General features: G+C 37.3%; 2 protein-coding genes across 4 annotated transcripts in view; both read left to right on the top strand.

Moving 5' to 3' along the window:
• IQUB (IQ motif and ubiquitin domain containing) overlaps window positions 1-4360 on the top strand; it is a 57922-nt gene extending 53562 nt beyond the window's left edge. For all 3 annotated transcript variants that reach the window (XM_087723679.1, XM_014071835.2, XM_087723678.1), the window contains 2 exons: window positions 2482-2667; window positions 4058-4360. In XM_087723679.1, coding sequence (XP_087579805.1) covers window positions 2482-2667; window positions 4058-4225 — 354 coding nt within the window. In that variant the 3' untranslated portion in view covers window positions 4226-4360. The remainder of the gene's footprint in view (window positions 1-2481; window positions 2668-4057) is intronic.
• Window positions 4361-11775: 7415 nt separating this feature from the next.
• LOC106548981 (V-type proton ATPase subunit S1) overlaps window positions 11776-17534 on the top strand; it is a 60799-nt gene continuing 55040 nt past the window's right edge. The window contains exon 1 of the mRNA XM_087723677.1: window positions 11776-11928. Coding sequence (XP_087579803.1) covers window positions 11816-11928 — 113 coding nt within the window. The 5' untranslated portion in view covers window positions 11776-11815. The remainder of the gene's footprint in view (window positions 11929-17534) is intronic.

The raw sequence follows: 17534 nt of genomic DNA, 5'->3' as shown, positions 1-17534 counted from the left end.
CTCGGCTAGGCGTATCTCTGAGCTGGCTGCCTTGTCTGTCCGTGAGGACTTGTGCTTGATTCACCAGGACAGGGTTGTGCTTCGGCTGGATCCTTCTTTCGTGCCTAAAGTTAATTCCTGGTTCCACCGGGCCCAGGAGGTTGTCCTTCCTGACTTCTGTCCGCATCCGAGGCATCCTCGCGAGGAGCGCTGGCACAAGCTGGATGTTCGCAGGACGCTACGCAGATACATCAAGCATACGGCCAGTTTTCGACGCTCTGAGTCATTGTTTGTATCCTTCCAGCTGTCGTCTCAGGGCAGGAAGGTTTCCTCGTCTACGATTGGCGGATGGCTTAGGGCCTGCATCTCTCTCATCCATGTTCTGCAGTCTTGACCGGTACCCAGTCGCATCATGGCGCATTCGACCAGAAGTGCTGCCACCACTGCAGCCTGGGCGACACAGGATCCCATTGAGGAGATTTGCAGAGCAGCCACATGGACTTCCTTATCTCCATTTGTGCAGAATTACAAGTTGGACAAGTTTGCTTCAGCGGAAGGGGCCTTTGTGAGGCATGTGCTGCAGGGTATTCATTCCAGCGGAGAGACCCTGTCTGCTTCTGCTTCCCGTCCTAGTGACATTTAGCTTGGGTATGTCCCTTGCTTGGATTCTCCTGAGCAGCGCCCTTGAAAAGGACCATTGACTTACCTGAAGGGTCGTTTTCAGGGCGCTGGAAAGGAGAGTCCATCCCACCCTGGGGTCTGGCTCCACTGTTATCACATTTCCTTGGATGTTCCAGTTGAACTTGTTCCGGTTATGTTTATGGTTGATCCAATGTTGGACTTCTCAAGCGCGCAACAACAGTTCCACGTCTTCATTGAAAAATCTGAGGATAATCAGCACCAGAGGCGTGGCTTAAAGTTTCAATTCAGTTCTGGGCAGTTTGGCTGTATTTAACCCTTGCTTGGACTCTCCTTTGCAGCTGAAAACGACCCTTCAGGTAAGTCAATGGTCCTTCCAAGTGAATTTTCCACTTAAAACTCATCTAGCAAAATGAATTGCATATTTGCATAGTCTTACTATGCAAATATGCAATTCAATGCTCCTTAATCGAAGCATTATGATTGGAGCATCTTGATACAAATCACATCTCTGTATATCAAATATTTTCTTCCTTTACCTTTTATCTCATACCTGAGGAGAAAATTGATCTGTTTTTGGTTTCTTTTCATTTGAAACTTGAATCACTATGAAAGCTTCAGGAAAATTTAGACTCTGTTTTGCAGAATCTTATTTCAATTGTATGAGGGATGTTTGTTGTTTTAAAATTGTTAAATTGTTGTTATCGTTATGTGTTTTCTTTTTATATTTTTTGTAAGCCACCCGGAGTCCTTTGGGATTGGGCGGCATATAAATATATTTAATAAATAAATAAATAAATTTCTTGAGATGTTTCTAAAATTTGTCTATATAAGATTCAATCCAAAATATATCTGAATCTAAAGCATATTCTTGATAACATATTTCTATTATACATGATCTGCTGATAATGATACTTGTCTTTACAAGTACATTGCTGGATGAATGATTTATGTCCCTGGATTGAACCTATCCGGATCAATTGAGAAACACTTTTCCTCAAATCATGTGGCTATATTTATTCTCTAGATACCTTATCGCAACATTCATTAATGTAATTGAAGTTCAAGGCAACCTTATATTGTACGTTATGATATTTCGTAGTTGCCAAACTATATAACTATGTAATATCATTATCTCATTTGCAATACATTTTCTCATGATGATTAATAAAATCTGTCCTCTAATTAAAATATACATCATGAATCATCATATTTATTTATTTATAATTTTTAAGCCAGTGTGAATTGCCAGCTATTTATAGCAGAAAATACACTGTAACATAATGCCACATTATTTAAGCTTTACTAATGTTACTTATATGGATTGTGTCATTTTAGATATAAAATTGCCGAGTTCCAACCTAGAAATTCAAACTTTTAGTATATTTACAAAAAAGAGAAAAATTCAGTGGTAGTAGAATATTACAAACTTTGTATTTAATTAAGCACAATTTCTATTTGTGACTTCTGGATCATTAGTTCTTTACTAACAGCATGGATTTGGGAAGTGGCTAGCAGCAAGAAAATGTTCTAACAGCAAGTTGATAATCACACAAGCTGCCAAGAGAGGAAGCAGAAATAGCCATCTGTGTAAAAGCCTTACCATAAACTTCTTAAAAACCTGTATTTGAGGCAATGTGTCTTTTGGAATAAATAAACTGACTGTGTGTTATCACAGCCTCTGCAGAAAGAAAGAGAGGGGAGAAATAGTTTCCTTGAGAGCATTTCAATCTGTAATTAAAATGTAGCGACTGTGTGTGGCATGCAATAATAGTCATTCAAAGCAACAACTTTATAAATGTGGTAAGTTTTTAGATTCACTTTTATTCTTTCTTTTTTCCCCCTCTTGTTTTTATATTGCAGCTGCAAGATTTACACTACATGGTTGAACATTTCTGGGATTCTCAGTCAGCTCTTAGTGCTTGGGATGATCTGTATGATTTGGTCATGGTTAGGTGGAATAAGTGGCAAGAATGGTCTCCCTGGAACACAATTCTCCTCAAAGAGGATGAAGCTGAAGCTCATCTTAAACTAAGTGATCTTGAGAAGGTATTTATTTATTTTATTTATTGTAATTTGTCAAACAAAAACAAAAACAGGAATAATTATAAAAATACAATGCCAGGGACGATAGGCACATTAGTGCACTTATGCACGCCCCCTCTACGGACCTCTTAAGTATGAAGTGAGGTCCACAGAAGTCAATTTGTGACTAAAACTGTGAAAATTTGTAGCTGAGACAACTGAATAAGAGCATTCCAGACTTTGACAACTCTATTACAAAAATAATATTTTTACAGTCAAATTTAAAACAATTTACATTGAGTTTAAAATGCTTCTTCGTGCATGTATTATTGCAATTAAAACAGAAAAAGTTATTTACAGGTAAAACATTACTACGTACAATTTTGTATGGACTATCTAGGCCTGACCGCAAGCGACATAGTTCCAAGTTACCCAAACCGTGAATTTCGAGCCTAGTAGTGTAAGGAATTCTATTGTGTACAGAAGAGTGCAAAACAGTTCTCATAAAGTACTTCTGAACCCTCTCGATCATACCCCACACACAATATACAGTATATACATATACATACACACATATATAAATATCAATAAATAAATTCAATTCAGTAAGGGGGGGATCCCATAAGGTATGATACTATTTAAATAAGTGTAATCTTTATTGTCATTGTACTTAAATACAATAAAATTGGTTATCCTTCAGATTCAAGTTTAAAAAGGTACATAGGAACACAGAGATACCATAGAATAAAATTTATGTTTTATTATGCAGATTGTGTGACAAGTATTCCAGATTGGAATGTATACAGGTAGTTCTTGACTTAAGACCCCAATTGGGACCAGAATTTCCATTGTTGGGGTGAATTTTACAATCTTTTTTGCCATGTTTCTTAAGCAAATAGTGCATGTGGTCATTAAGCACATGTGGCTTCTCCTATTGACTTGGCTTGTGAAATTCCAGCTGGAAAGGTTGCAGATGGTGATCACATGACCCCACGATTCTGTAATCATTGTAAATACATGCTGGTTGCCAAGTGCCTGAATCTTGATCACGTGACACTGGCGGGTATTCTGGAGAACTGAACTGAAAACATTTGAAAATGTTTCACTTCTCATCCAAAAAGCTTCTTCAGTTCTGGAGAACTAAAGAAGTTTCTTGGATGAGAAGTGAAATTTTTCAACGGAAAAAAAACCCCCAAAAGTCCAGTTCCCTTTCGAACAACAACTTTGGGATTCCAAATCAATCATTTTTAAAAACTGAGTAGGAATTAATCACATCCTAATAACCTATACCTATTTGTTAACTTCTGTAGTAGTTCACTAAATGGCATTGCATCTCTGAGCTAATCAACCTAAGAGTTATCTTTTTTAAAAACACAAAATAATCAAAACATTTTCTATTTTTTCTTTCTTTCAGGCTTATGAAAAGGTGTTCATTCACAGAGTAAGGCACAAACAAATGCTTGCAAGGAACTATTTTTCTCAGTTCCCAGAGCTGGCAGCTACTCTTCATAAAAGTGACAAGCAAACTAATACAGAAGAACTTTCAGTAATGAAGTCTGTAACAACTGCTTCATCAAAGTAACACTTAAAGAGAAGTTTAGAACAGTTCTCTTAAAAGAAGAGAACATTGCTTGGAAAATTGGCCTGATCATGATCTTAAAGAATGTTTGTTTGCATGCCCTGGATTTTTCTTTAAATTGCATTACCAAAACTTCAACTTAGAACTTCATTTCCAATTCATTATTGTTACACTGCACTTGCTTCCTTCACGTATACCTCTGGTATACAATATGCTTTTGGAAGAATATATTGTCCGCTCCCCTTTACTCAAAAATGAGTAAATCCTTTTTAAAGTAAGAATATTTTGACAGCCTAGGCAAGTCTTAAGTAACAACTTTAAAAGACAATTTTAAAATAGAAAGCAGCTGTTTTCTTGTCAAGAATGTCTGCATATGAGACTTGGTATATATTAAAGACCTTGATTTCTTAAAGAGATGCTACTTTGATACAAAATAAGATAAAGTATATGTGTGTGTGTGTGTGTGTGTGTGTATGTGTATGTGTGTATGTATATGTATATGTATGTGTGTGTGTGTGTATGTATATGTGTGTGTGTGTGTGTGTGTGTGTGTGTGTGTGTGTGTGTGTATATCTTACAGCCAGCACTATCTCTTTTTATTGTATCTCAGTAAAAAATTTAGTGTATCACAAGCAGGTATAATATAATTTATTGAGGCAACAATGAAAAAGGATGTCATAGGTTATTCATTTTGTCTGACCTTTATTCTCTATATGCTAATCATCAACATCTTAGTAAATTCAAATAGAAGTCAAACAGCCATGGTTAAAGACGTCTAAAAGATTTATAACTATTTTGTGTGGCTTTCATAATCTTTATATACTAATATAAACATAAACTAATACCTTGGCTCTTCAGTAACACAATTTATACATATTGCATAATAGATCAATTTTAATTGCTGGAAGCATCAGGGTAGAATGTGGACAATTGCAAGGAGGTATTAAATCTATTCAGTTGTATAAGCATCATAAATATTACCAACAATTACACATGATTTATTTGGAAAATATTTTTCAAATTTATTGCAGGAAAATATCACTGCTATTTTAGAAAAGTGCACAGATACTGCCTCTATCCAGCAAACTAGCTGATGGTGTTTTTCCTTGAAAGCTAAAACACCAAGTACAACCTGCCTTTAAAGTTTCCCTCAGAAGTATTTATATTAATGATACCAATAGGGATTCATCAGTATCAACAATTTAGGCAGGGAAAGACCATCATTTCAAAGAATGAGAGCATGTTGATCAATGTTCTCACAAAGTGACTGTCTTGATGGATCAACAATAAAATGCTCTGCCATCAGAAGACAATGTGGTAAAATTCCTTCCCACACTTTCCCCTCAAAATGCTTTTTACCTTCTCTCTTTCTCTTTTTTTTCCTGGACAGTCAGGCAGACTTGCAAACAAAGCACTGGCTTAAATCATCCATTCCCCGCTGCCCCCTAAATATGTCTCTGGTCTATGTGAATCCAGAGTCATTCTTGTAAATCATATTAAGGTAGAGGCAATTACTTTGTTTTGCAGTGTGCCAGCTTTCTATTTAATTAAAAGAACCTGTAAACAATTATAATCAGGAGTTAGGCACCCTGGTGGCTGCTAAGTGATGCATCCAAACACATTGGTGTCATAAGCATTATCTTGCCTTCCTCTCTTTTAAGTCAATTGAGGAAATATACATGAGGCAAGTTACAACCACAACCAAACATGAGGGCAACTTAATTATCTTTTCCTGTTTCTGTGATATCTACTTAATATGTATCAAAATTTTAGAACTTTAACATATTGGTTGGCTGCCTTTGCACACCACATTTCTCTGTTAATTGGAAACAATTCTTGTGTGACAAATTCAGAGGAATAAAATTCTTGACTTAGAAGGTGTCTTTTTGTGTATGTAGTCTTCTGCTGGTGTTTGGGTTACACACAAAAGACTGTATTTATACTGGCATCTTCATCCATCAGGCCTAAACGTTTGCCATTTAGTCCACTAACCATTTTATAATAAATAATTATAAAGACCTTTTGTGTAAGAAAGCAAAACAATGGTTTCCATAGAAAAAATTAATAAAAATAGCACAAATTATTCATCAAATTATTCATTGGATTAATAAGTTTGCTATAATTGCATGTTACATCTTGAATTAACTAAACTTTTAAAGATTTTCCCAGGAAAAGGAATTATTGTGTTTAGCCTGGAATATTTAAGAAACGGTCTTTTGCTTTTTGAATGATTTAACAGAAAAATCCCTGTAAAGAGTACTTTAAGTGAAGTATTTACCTGTCAACAATGTAAGGTTTTGAAATACAACTTACATATTGACTGGAGTGATGGGAGAACTATATTTTGGCAATATATAAAGTTTATATTGCCAAAATATTCTTTAGATGATTTACTGGATTCTCTTTAGGATGCTACCAGTTTTATTATTTTTTTCCTTTTCTTTCAATGTAAGTTAAAATGGGCATTATGTATGTTGTATGTTGTATGTTTATTATACTTGTATGCCACCCTATTCCCGAGGGACTCAGGATGACTAACAAACAAGTGGGGAAGGGGGAGATACAAAAAACAAACAAGACAAAAACAAGATATAAAAAACAGATTAAAAGCTACACACCAATCACAACAATTCAAGTGGGGCTGGGAACTCATCAGCCCCAGGCCTGCTGGAACAGCCAGGTCTTGACGGCTTTGTGGAAAGCCTGAAGCGTGGTGAGGGTCCGAATCTCCACAGGGAGATCATTCCAGAGGGCTGGAGCAGCCACAGAGAAGGCCCTCCCCCGAGGGGTCGACAGTCGACATTGGCTAGCTGATGGTATTCGGAGGAGGCCTAATCTGTGGGATCTAATTGGTCGTAGGGAGGTAATTGGCAGGAAGCGGTCTCTCAAGTACCCAGGTCCGATACTATGTAGGGCTTTAATAAATTTATTAAAATCAATTTACAGTTAAACGAACAGTCACACACATAGCAGGTTCTCCCTCTTATTCAGAATGAGAAGGGACTTGGAAGAACTGCTATGTATTTGCAATGTCAAACCAGCAATGTTTTCAATAGGAATATGAATGAAAGTGTTTTGCATAATACACACATACTTTTCTCAAAAGCTGATAACTGCTTTTATGGGACTCCTATTGAACTTGCCAGGCACACTATATAAATGGAGATGTGACCCTGTTCTAATATCACCATTTGAATGCATCAATTTATCCAATCTATTGAACTTAGCATGGGTGATTATGACTCTGACTGAAAAAAATGCAGTTAGCTGAGAAACAATTCGGCAGCATTTTAATTGCCAAATATTCAGTACAGACCTGGGTGCTTAAGCACAAAAACCTCAAAACAAGTGCTTATTCTGTTTTTGCATTCACTTCTTAGCATAAAATATAGCGTAGCATCTGCTTAATTAGTACTTTCATTTATCAAATATGGCTATAAAGGAAATAATTGGTTAAGTACAAATGTTCTGCGTTATTTAGACTTTCATTTTAGAAGTATGAAAATTGAAATCTAAATGCAGATATAATCACTTCAAAGTATATTTCAAAATCTATTTAATGTTGGCATAAAATCTGGTCTCTTAATATGCCAGCTACATTTTATATTATACATCTTTTAAAAAAGTAAAAATATCCATAAATCATCAATTTTTACAGCAACACCTTTGTTATCCAAATTTAGAAGAATTTTGTCATTGTATCACATAAATTTGATGTCAACAAGCATTTGCAGGCAAAATAATTTACGTTAGGAATGTAAACACAGCTGGAGAATATACAGTATGTCAGCATCCAAAAAAAAAAATATCTGCAAAATATTTTCCTTTTTTATCTAATGCACTTCAATTCTGAAAGTTGTGATTAAGGTTGCAAACTCTGGAAAAACAAAATTCTGGAAATTAATTCTGAGACTCCATCACTGCAGGCTGCCCCACCTAACTAATACCTCAGAAAGCCAACAGAGTCAGGCCTGGTTAATACTTGCAGGGGATAACTTCAGTAATTGCAGACTGGGGAGATGAGGAGGGGGAGGGAGAAGTGTGAGAAGAATGGCAAACCAATTTTATATTAGATACATGATTGGACTTGGTGCTTTTGCATGAGCAGGGGCTTGGACTAGATGACCTCCAAGATCCCTTCCAACTCTGTTACTGTTACTTTTACTCTCCTGGTTGTTTTTTATGCAGACATTTCATTATCCAAATTAGGTAACATCAGTGCCAGTAAGGACTCGGGTTTGCTAGTCCTTACTAGCATTGATGTTAACTTAGTTTGGATAATGAAATGTCTGCATAAAAACAATTAGGAAATGAGCTAAACTCTTTATTTTTAGGGCTATTCACAAGTGAAAGTCCAACTGAAAATGGGATGACCCTCTTAAAGATGGATTGAATGTGCTTGTAATTCATTTTCCACTAAACAGTACATTCATTCCAAACATATGTTCCCTACATAATCACAACAAATTATATTCTCACGGTAATCATATGTACATCACTGCTATTCACAGTATCCATTTCAAGCTAGAAATCAAATTCAAGCTTCCTCAGTCAAGCCTAAGCACCAATATTAACTACATATGCAGTGAAGGAACTCTGCAGTTAAAAGAAAATAATTGGGAAATACTTTACGTTAAACCTATGCAGGAAATGTAGAACACAAAATAAATCCCCCAAAGAAATGAGCCAGCCACCCACTGTTCCTTTTTTTTTTCTACCCTGTGCTCCCTTTTATTGGAGTGGAGTCAGGGTGACTAAATGAAGCTGAGCATTTCCTGGCCAGATGCCCTTCCTGATGCCTACACAGAGTTCACAACAGATATTTTCTCTTTGCGCCCTGATAGAGAAACATCTGTCACTGCCTAGGACTGAACTCTCAAACTTCCGAGTGTGAAGCGAGTGCCTTCACCTTTAGGCCACAACACCGCTCTGAACAAACCACTCCTATGTTGAAATAAAATATATTCTTCCATGTATAGATCCCATCCCTCTCCTTTTTATAGTTCAAATTGTCATCTGAATAGAAGTAGATGCCACATTCACAAAGAACAACTCTGCATGGGGTAGAGACCTAGAGGACTTTGATTCATAGGACCAGAAACTTGGAGAGGCATCTATCAAGTGTATTTGATTCCTTTCCGCCCCTCTATTTGCATAGAAGCTCTATCTGTCAGGCCTGGAAGCCATCTTGGGCACTGGATCTTCAGGCCTGCCACATTTAGTCTGTGGGAAACTGTGAAAGGGGATTGTATAGAGCTGGGAAGATATATAGTCATAGTGATAGCAACATTTCTTTCTCCGAGAGTCAAGGACATTCTGCCCGGCACCTGGAGGGGTGTGGCTGGGAGGAACCTCCAGTTGGGATGTTGCTTTGATTGGACCATATGATAGACATGTGGGTGTTGAGTAGGTGCTTAAACTTTCCTTGTGGTGGGGAAAACCTGAAAACTTTCAGATTCGGATTTTCCCAGATGTGCCAATATGACCTCTCTAATAAAATGGAACTTTGAGGAACTTCAAGCCTCAGAGTCTTATTTCATTGGGGGTGTTACTTGGAGCCCTGATACTATTATTGCAATTCTACAACCACAAGAAATGTTTAATCATATATGGAAAATGTATGGAGAAGAACCAAAGTGAAGGATTCAGAAGTAATCCAATAACAGTAGAAATAAGACAAATGCAATTTTTCTTTAAAAATAATCGTTTTTGGTTGATAGAGAATATCCAATCACCTTTACCGCAATAAAGGTGGATAAACCTTGTGGTGATTTTAGTTGACAGTGGATAATTTCATATGTGTGACAATCTCTTCTGAGTTGAGCAGAACACATGGAGTTTTATCAGGTACATTTATGAATTATACTCACTTTATGGCCAGTAAATAGTACTTTGGGTGATTTAGCAAGAGATAATTATAGTAGAAGAGGTAGCTTGCTGGGATCTTCTATCACATGAAGTGGAATAGAAGAACTATGAGGACAAATTTTATTGGGATAATTTTTTTTTTTAAAAAAAAATCAGCCTGGAGATGTTATATAGCACTAAGTCTGTCTTATCTAACCCATGGCTTATAAGTGTTAATGCAGCATTTACTATCATATTTTCTGCCTTTTATTTCTCTCTGATTTCACTGTCCATGGCATATACACAAGTGTATATTTCTGGAAAACATTTTGTGTATTTGATAAACAAGGAGCATCAATGGAGTGTGTGGAAAAAGTTGAGATGATGACCACACCTCCATAGTTTGAGCCACATCACCTTTTATATGTGCTACCATTTTGACCCGTTCTCTCCCCCCCACCATGCTTCTGTGAACACAATGCTCATCAATTGGGAAGCTGCCACAAGCATTTTTGCTTAGTTTTAATATGCTACATTGCCTGTAAATCATCCTTTTAAATAAAAACCCTCATAGCTGGGGATTATGATAGCCGAAAATTAACATTCATGAATAGAGAACATCATAATTGGGAAAGACTCTTTTAAGCAATTAATTTATGGGAAATTAACCAAGAAAAAATTAAGAATCCACTAATCCATCTTTCAAGCATATCAACATTTGTGCCAGTGCTTTGCCCTAACACTTTCTGTTCCACATTGTTGTCTCTATTCCAAAATTTCTCGCAATGTTTTGCTTCCCTGTAGTTTTCCATATGGAAATATATGGAGTAAACTCTCTTTATATTACTTTCTAGAACCTCTTTTTCATTTTCTCTTTTTTGGGGGGGTTTGTGTTCCTTTCTCAGAAGTTTTGACTCAGACTGAAAACAGGGCTTGTGAATGGAGTTATGGCTACTACAATACTCTTTCAATGTTTTCAAGCATTTGGAAACAAAGTAGAAGGGAAAGTCTAGACATAAAACTCTTTGACCAGAAAGGTTGGAACTAACTAAAGATTCATTTCTGAGTTTTCTTACAAATTAAATGGAAAATGGATTTTATGCAGGAAAATGCAAGAACATGTTTGATATTTTAATAGCTATCTTCTACAGCTACTGTATATCTATGATGCTGTAAATCTCCTACTTTCTTCTTAAAATTGAATTCTTACTCATTTGTGAGCACAATTATTGGATTTTTTAAAAAGAAGTAACTTAATCTGGCACCATGACTTGATACTACTCCCACTACCACCATTGCTGTTCTAACAACTATATATCTGACCATATTATAATATGGTGTAATAATATACAAATTGCATATAAACACAGCAGATACCAGGCTCCAGGAACAGCAATTGCATTGTAATATATACGGCTATAGTGGCACCATAAGAACAAAAGAAGGACATCATGTAGTATAAGGGTGTCAGATAATTCTCTTGTTAGATGAACACAATTTATCTGTTTCTAAACCAGAACTGCTAGTAGAGAGAGTCTTATCTTCAAAGCTATGTCAAAGTTTGCAATCTGTTTGGGTATGGATTCTTTTTCCTGTTGTCATAAAACAGACCTACTCCAGCTATCATAAATAAAAACTGGCCAAAGCCAGAAGCTTCACAAAAGATACCAATATAACCAGTTCCTATCAGTTATTTTCCTTCCAAGTCAAGTTTGGTTTCCTTACCACACAAACCCTGAAAAGACCATGGCAAGAGGCAGTGCTGTTTCATGGCGACAGCTACTCTATGTATTTCTTGTCCTATGCAAAGAGACCTTGTCCTTGGATCATGTTCCTATGCTGCTGTGGTCAACAGATAGGTAAGAAATTCTCTACTTTTATAAGATGCAGCTATTTTCAGAGATGTGTTTTGTGCAGCCAGCCTTCCAATTTCATCCTTACCTGTCATCTGGAAGACAAACCTACTTGGAAGAATATATTTGTCCACCTGCAGACAGCCTCTGCTTTGTTTCCCACCAGTTTCAGAAGTCTGAATGATGAGTGATTCTCAAGTCTTAACAGATTCACTTTCCTTGGTCTGAGGAATGTTGTTCCTTGTTCCTATTTAGCATCCAGCTGAGACAATTGTATTGCAAGGTTTCATTCTAGATATCCTTGTTCAGTGTTTGACCTACTGGCACCAGTAGCAGCAGTGACAGTGTATGTGGGGGGTAGACATAGAAATTAGGTATTCTCTTAAACTTCTTCTTGATGCTCAGAACATAATGGAAATCTTTGCACTGTTAGTTTAGTGGACCATCTCAACTGTAAAGCTAAAGTTTCCCTGTCAGTCATGTCTGACTCTAAGGCAGGATGCTCATCTCCTTTTCTTGGCCAAGGGAGCCAGCATTGTCCAAAGACAATTTTCATGGTAATATGGCCAGCATGGCTATACTTCATATGTGTATGGAATACTGTTACCTTCCCACCAAAGTAGTGCCTATTAATCTACTTGCATTTGCATGCTTTCAAACTGCTATGTTGGCAGGAATTGGGGCAAGTAAAGGGAACTCACCTGCTGCACAGAGCCTGAGTATCAAACCTGTGTTGTCAGCCCTCCAGCTCACAAGCTCAGCATCTTTAACAGCTGAGCCATCGTGCCCTGAAGGCTCAGCTATTAAACTATACCCAACTATGCCTCTTAGCAAATCCTGATGTGCTGTTCTGTAAACTCAGTCCTGAAATTATTTTTTATTGCAGAGTAAGAGTAGGATATCAATATGTTTTATTTATAATGCATTTTCCATATATGTATATACATCTGTACGTATGTATGTATATTAGATGTTTTGTCAAGACACCTGGTATGCCCAAATATGGGAGGGAGCATACTGCTTCCCTTTTGCCCTTCAGCTCCATAGGAACCTCCTAGGCCGAAACAATTTTGTATTTTGTATTGATGAGAGCTAAATAGCTAAATAGCTCGAAATTGATCTATACTACTCTCCCTTCATTTATTTATCAGCAAAAAATTATATACACACACACACACACACACACACACACACACACACACACACACACACAGGTCTTGGCGTATTCAGGTCTTTTCTTATGTAAGATTGTGAGTATCTTGGCGACACTTCGACAAGGTCCCACTCGCCATCTTCAGGCTGGTGCCTTCAGCTTCGTGCTTGTGCAAGTAAAGCATGATCAGAGCTGCTGTCTTTCTATAAATATTGGTGTGTGTGTGTGGAGTGTTGGCTTTGTTGATGTAAGTGGGTTGGTTGGCTGTGTTGTTACATCTTGATTAGTTGATGGAGTTGATGTATGCAGATTAGTCAGCTGTTTTGTAACATCCTCTGGGGCTGAGTTACTAGCTATGTGCCCATTAGTCTTTTGTGTTGTAATGACCTGGGTAATGGGCTGTGTGATGACATCCTGAGCTCTAGTGTAGTGATATCCTGAGTCCTGTGCTGCAACATCCTGGGAGGTTGGCTGCGTTGTAACATCCTGAGCCTTTGCATTGTAACCTCCTGAGTTCTGTGATGCAATGTCCTGAGCAGATGGCTGTGATGTAACATCCCGGGCTTTGGTTTGGCTCCTAGTTTGCGGTCTGGCTATGTGTTCATGGTGTATGTCAGTTTACTTTGTGTGGAGATCAGAGGGGGTGCAGCAGTTGGTGATGCCGCCGTGGTTTGGCTTCTGGATGGTGGTTGCATTTCGTCTATGGGAAGGGTTTGGGTTTGAGTCTGGTGAGGATGATTGGTGGTGGCGTCCTGTGTTGTTCTGGATCCGGTGTCGGTTTTCGTGGCTGGGACTGGTTTGTTGACTAGGGCTAGTTTCCAGATGTCTGGTAGGCAGAAGGTATTGTCACATTTATTCATGTTGTGGGGGTGTTTCTCTATTTTGATAGCTTCCATAATTATTCTCTTGTTGAAGTGTTCAGTTTTGGAGATTAATTTGGTTCCTTCAAAATCAATTTCATGTCCTGTTGCTTTAAGGTGCTGGAAAAGGGAGGAAGTTTTTTCTTCTTTTCTGACTGCGTTCTTGTGTTCTGCGATGCGTGCATTTATTGTCCTATTAGTTATATACTGTGTGTGTGTATGTGTGTGTGTGTGTGTGTGTGTGTATAAAAAAAGAATAGTAAAAACTAAACTAGCAGGACTAAATGACTAGTGCAGCAAATAATACAAAAATACAAAAGGGATCCAACCAATCATCTTTTTAAAAAGTCAGTTTGGTGTGGTGGTTAAGACTAAGATTGAAGAGACTGTGGCCTGGCTGGATGACTTTGGGCCAGTCACTTTCTCTCAGCCCAATCTACCTCACGGGGATGTTGTTGTAGGAAAAATTGTAGGAGGAAAGCGTATTAGATATTTTTGCTGCCTTGAATTATTTAAAAAAGTAATAATTATGTGATAAAAATGAAGAAATAGGTACATCACAGTCATATTAACCCCTGGCCTGGAATTAGAACTCAAGGACAGATAGTGCCGTCTGTATCTCTGGAGTACAGTTGAGCCAGAGGTCAAGGACTACCAGAAAGAAGGCAAGTTTCTTCAGCCCCACAAGATGGCAGAATTAGTCGAAGGGATCTGAAACACATCCAGAAGGTATCTGAATGTATCAGGTGAGGAGAAACAATTGAAGATAGGTGGCCCCTCAAAAAAAATGAGGCCTGTGCCATGAAAGGTTTTTATGGATGGCAACTAGAATTTTGAAAAGGATCAAGCTTCCCATCATACCCTGAATAGAACTGATTGCTTAATGTATGAGTTGTTTTTTTACATGGCCACATGTAATAGAAGGTTCTGTTTCATGTGTGATTTATTTAACATTTATGTGTGATTTGTCTAGTTTATATATTATTAGATGGAATTGAATACCAACTGTTGCGAATATTTTTTTTTGGAAAAAAAACATTTTGTAGCTTTAGACTAATACAGTAACAACTGTAAACAAACCACTAGGAATTGATATCATTAATAAAAAATAATTATTTGAAAAGAATTGTCCATAGGAAGAAAAGTTAGTATGTTAGCATCTGTGATTATTAGTATGTTAGCATCTGTGATTGTGTGATCACGACCCTGCCCTTTTAAAATGTGTGACATGTACATGTCACACTTTAAATGATTCAGGCCTTTAATCACATGCTTACAGCTACCAAACGGTTTTTGTAAAAAAAATCTCCAACTAGTTGATAACCTGGTGTTGCCTGGGTATTTATTTATAGGGGAGAAGTGTCCAGACAAAACGTAATTTCTAATGTTGGATTTTTCCCCTTACCACAGGGAGCTCCCTTGTGGAGTACTGTGAAGCTGTTACCATGGCAACTCCACTGTTCTGTACAGTAGAATCCATTTTAAGGCACAACAAGGTATATCTTAACAGAACACACATTTCAAGGGGTGTTAGGAGTGTCTTACCCCCACAGTATTTTTTTCCAGAGAGTAAATAATCTGTGTACCAGTTTTGTTGAAATTGTTTGAGGCGTTCCAGAGTTATGCTGGAACACACACACACACACACACACACACAGCACCATTTTTTGTATGTATAGATGAAGACGCCTACACTCTAAGCAATATGAATCAGAAACTCCTGGATTTATTCCTTCTATTTCCTTTCTAAACTGAGAACACTCTACAAAACTCTTATCTCACTAGATTCAGTTTTAGTATCTTGATTATCTTCATCACTGCTTCTCAGCTTTGGCCGCTAGAAGTTGTATGGTCTTCAACTCCCAGAATTCCACAATCATCATGCTGGCTAGAGAATTCTGGGAGTTGAAATTCCACACTTCTAATTACTTAGTGTTACCAGTTGGGAAACACTAATCTACTTTTACCCTCATATAGAAATTTATTTATTTATTTCGTATATGCCATATCATACATTCATACAGTAACAATATATATTAACATACAGAATTGCAAGAATTTTTTAAAGTATGGTTCTGTCATATGATATGATTCACTCATTAAAAATTTAATTGTAAAGTTGAATACTACAAAACTTGGAATTATTTTAAGTGAGAAAATGGCATCTCTTGATTTATTTTTTTTAAAAACCCTTACAGGGTGGATAAGGTATAAGTAGAAAACCTGCTCTTTGTCTCAGGTTTTAACATTTTACAACATACTTGTGAGTTGGCATGCATGATCTCACTCCATCCAACCAGCATCACAGACTAGCCATTGTTCTTATCGTTTTTTTCTGGCTTTGGTGAGTGGAGGCAGTTGGGGAAATGGATTGACTATGGGGCGAATGGAGGCTTTTTAAAAAATTGTCTGCAATAGACAAGAATCCAAAGGAGAGTGATAAATGTTTTATGAGGGCCACAGCAAGGGGTCAAACTGCTGATCGGAAACTCGGAGGAAACAGAATGAAGAGTTTCAGCCATTTCTTTGCCTTGCTGTAAAATGCTGCTAGTATTTATGGTATAAACACTGTTTAGTCATCTCACTAGTTAATCATTGAAGAATGTTCTGTATTCATTTAAAAGTGGAGCAGGAAACTAGTTGTTCTCTAGTGCTCTAACCAAATGCTATCAATCTTTAAATGAATCTATGTTGGAAAACAGCATCCTTTTAATTTTTTAGAACAAGAACAAAGCATACAGGGGGGGGGGGGTAAGCAAGATACCAAAAGGACAAAGGACTGTAAATACAAAAGCTGCTCTTTGTCTCAGGTTTTAACATTATACAGCATACTTATGAATTAGCATGTATGATCTCACTTTTGAAAATCTATCCCACTTCCCCATTCCCGTTAAGCATAATGGATTATCAAAGGTGATGGGAGGAGACAGGTTCATTTCTGGATGGTATTCAGGAAAGAAAGCAGAACTGCATTTTACTCATCACTTTATTACAGAAGAACAATTATTTATTTACTCTATGTATTAATGTTTATATGGTCATCCTTCTCACATAAAAGTGATGTACAACAGAACTATTAAAACAGTTAATAACCGTTAAAAGCAGTTAAGCAATGATTATTAAAAAATTAAAAACAACTTTAAAAATTACAAAAGCTAAGAGAGAATAGCAGATGTTAATAACAATGGAGCTGCTTCAGTATCTCACTGGCCCCTTGAGCCTCCAGGGCGGATGGTTTAACCTAACCAGGTTCTGAAGGTCTTCAGGAAAATCAGCAGGAATATAGCCAGCCTCACCTGGGGGTGGAGGGAAGGATTTTTCAGATATGGTGGAACAGACAGGTAGACCTTCAAATAACCTGGCCACCTGCCATATAATAGGACTTTAAATCCAGCACCTTGAATTTAGAACCAAAAGCAGATTTAGAATTAGTGCAGTTTGGGAGAAGAAGATGTATCATGTATTGTCAGTGGTGGGATTCAAATAATTTAACAACCGATTCTCTGCCCTAATAACTGGCTAGGTGGTCATGGGACTGAGTGGGCATGGCCAACTTGATTGGTCTCACCTTTAGGAAATTTCTCCTTAGTCCAACTCAC

Source organism: Thamnophis sirtalis, unplaced genomic scaffold, assembly GCF_051295495.1.
Source record: "Thamnophis sirtalis isolate CommonGarterSnake01/CBP01778 unplaced genomic scaffold, rThaSir2_p1.2 scaffold_9, whole genome shotgun sequence".
NCBI classification, from domain to species: Eukaryota; Metazoa; Chordata; class Lepidosauria; order Squamata; family Natricidae; genus Thamnophis; species Thamnophis sirtalis.
Note: the sequence above shows the minus strand (reverse complement) of the source record. Positions and strands in the feature narration are given on the sequence as shown.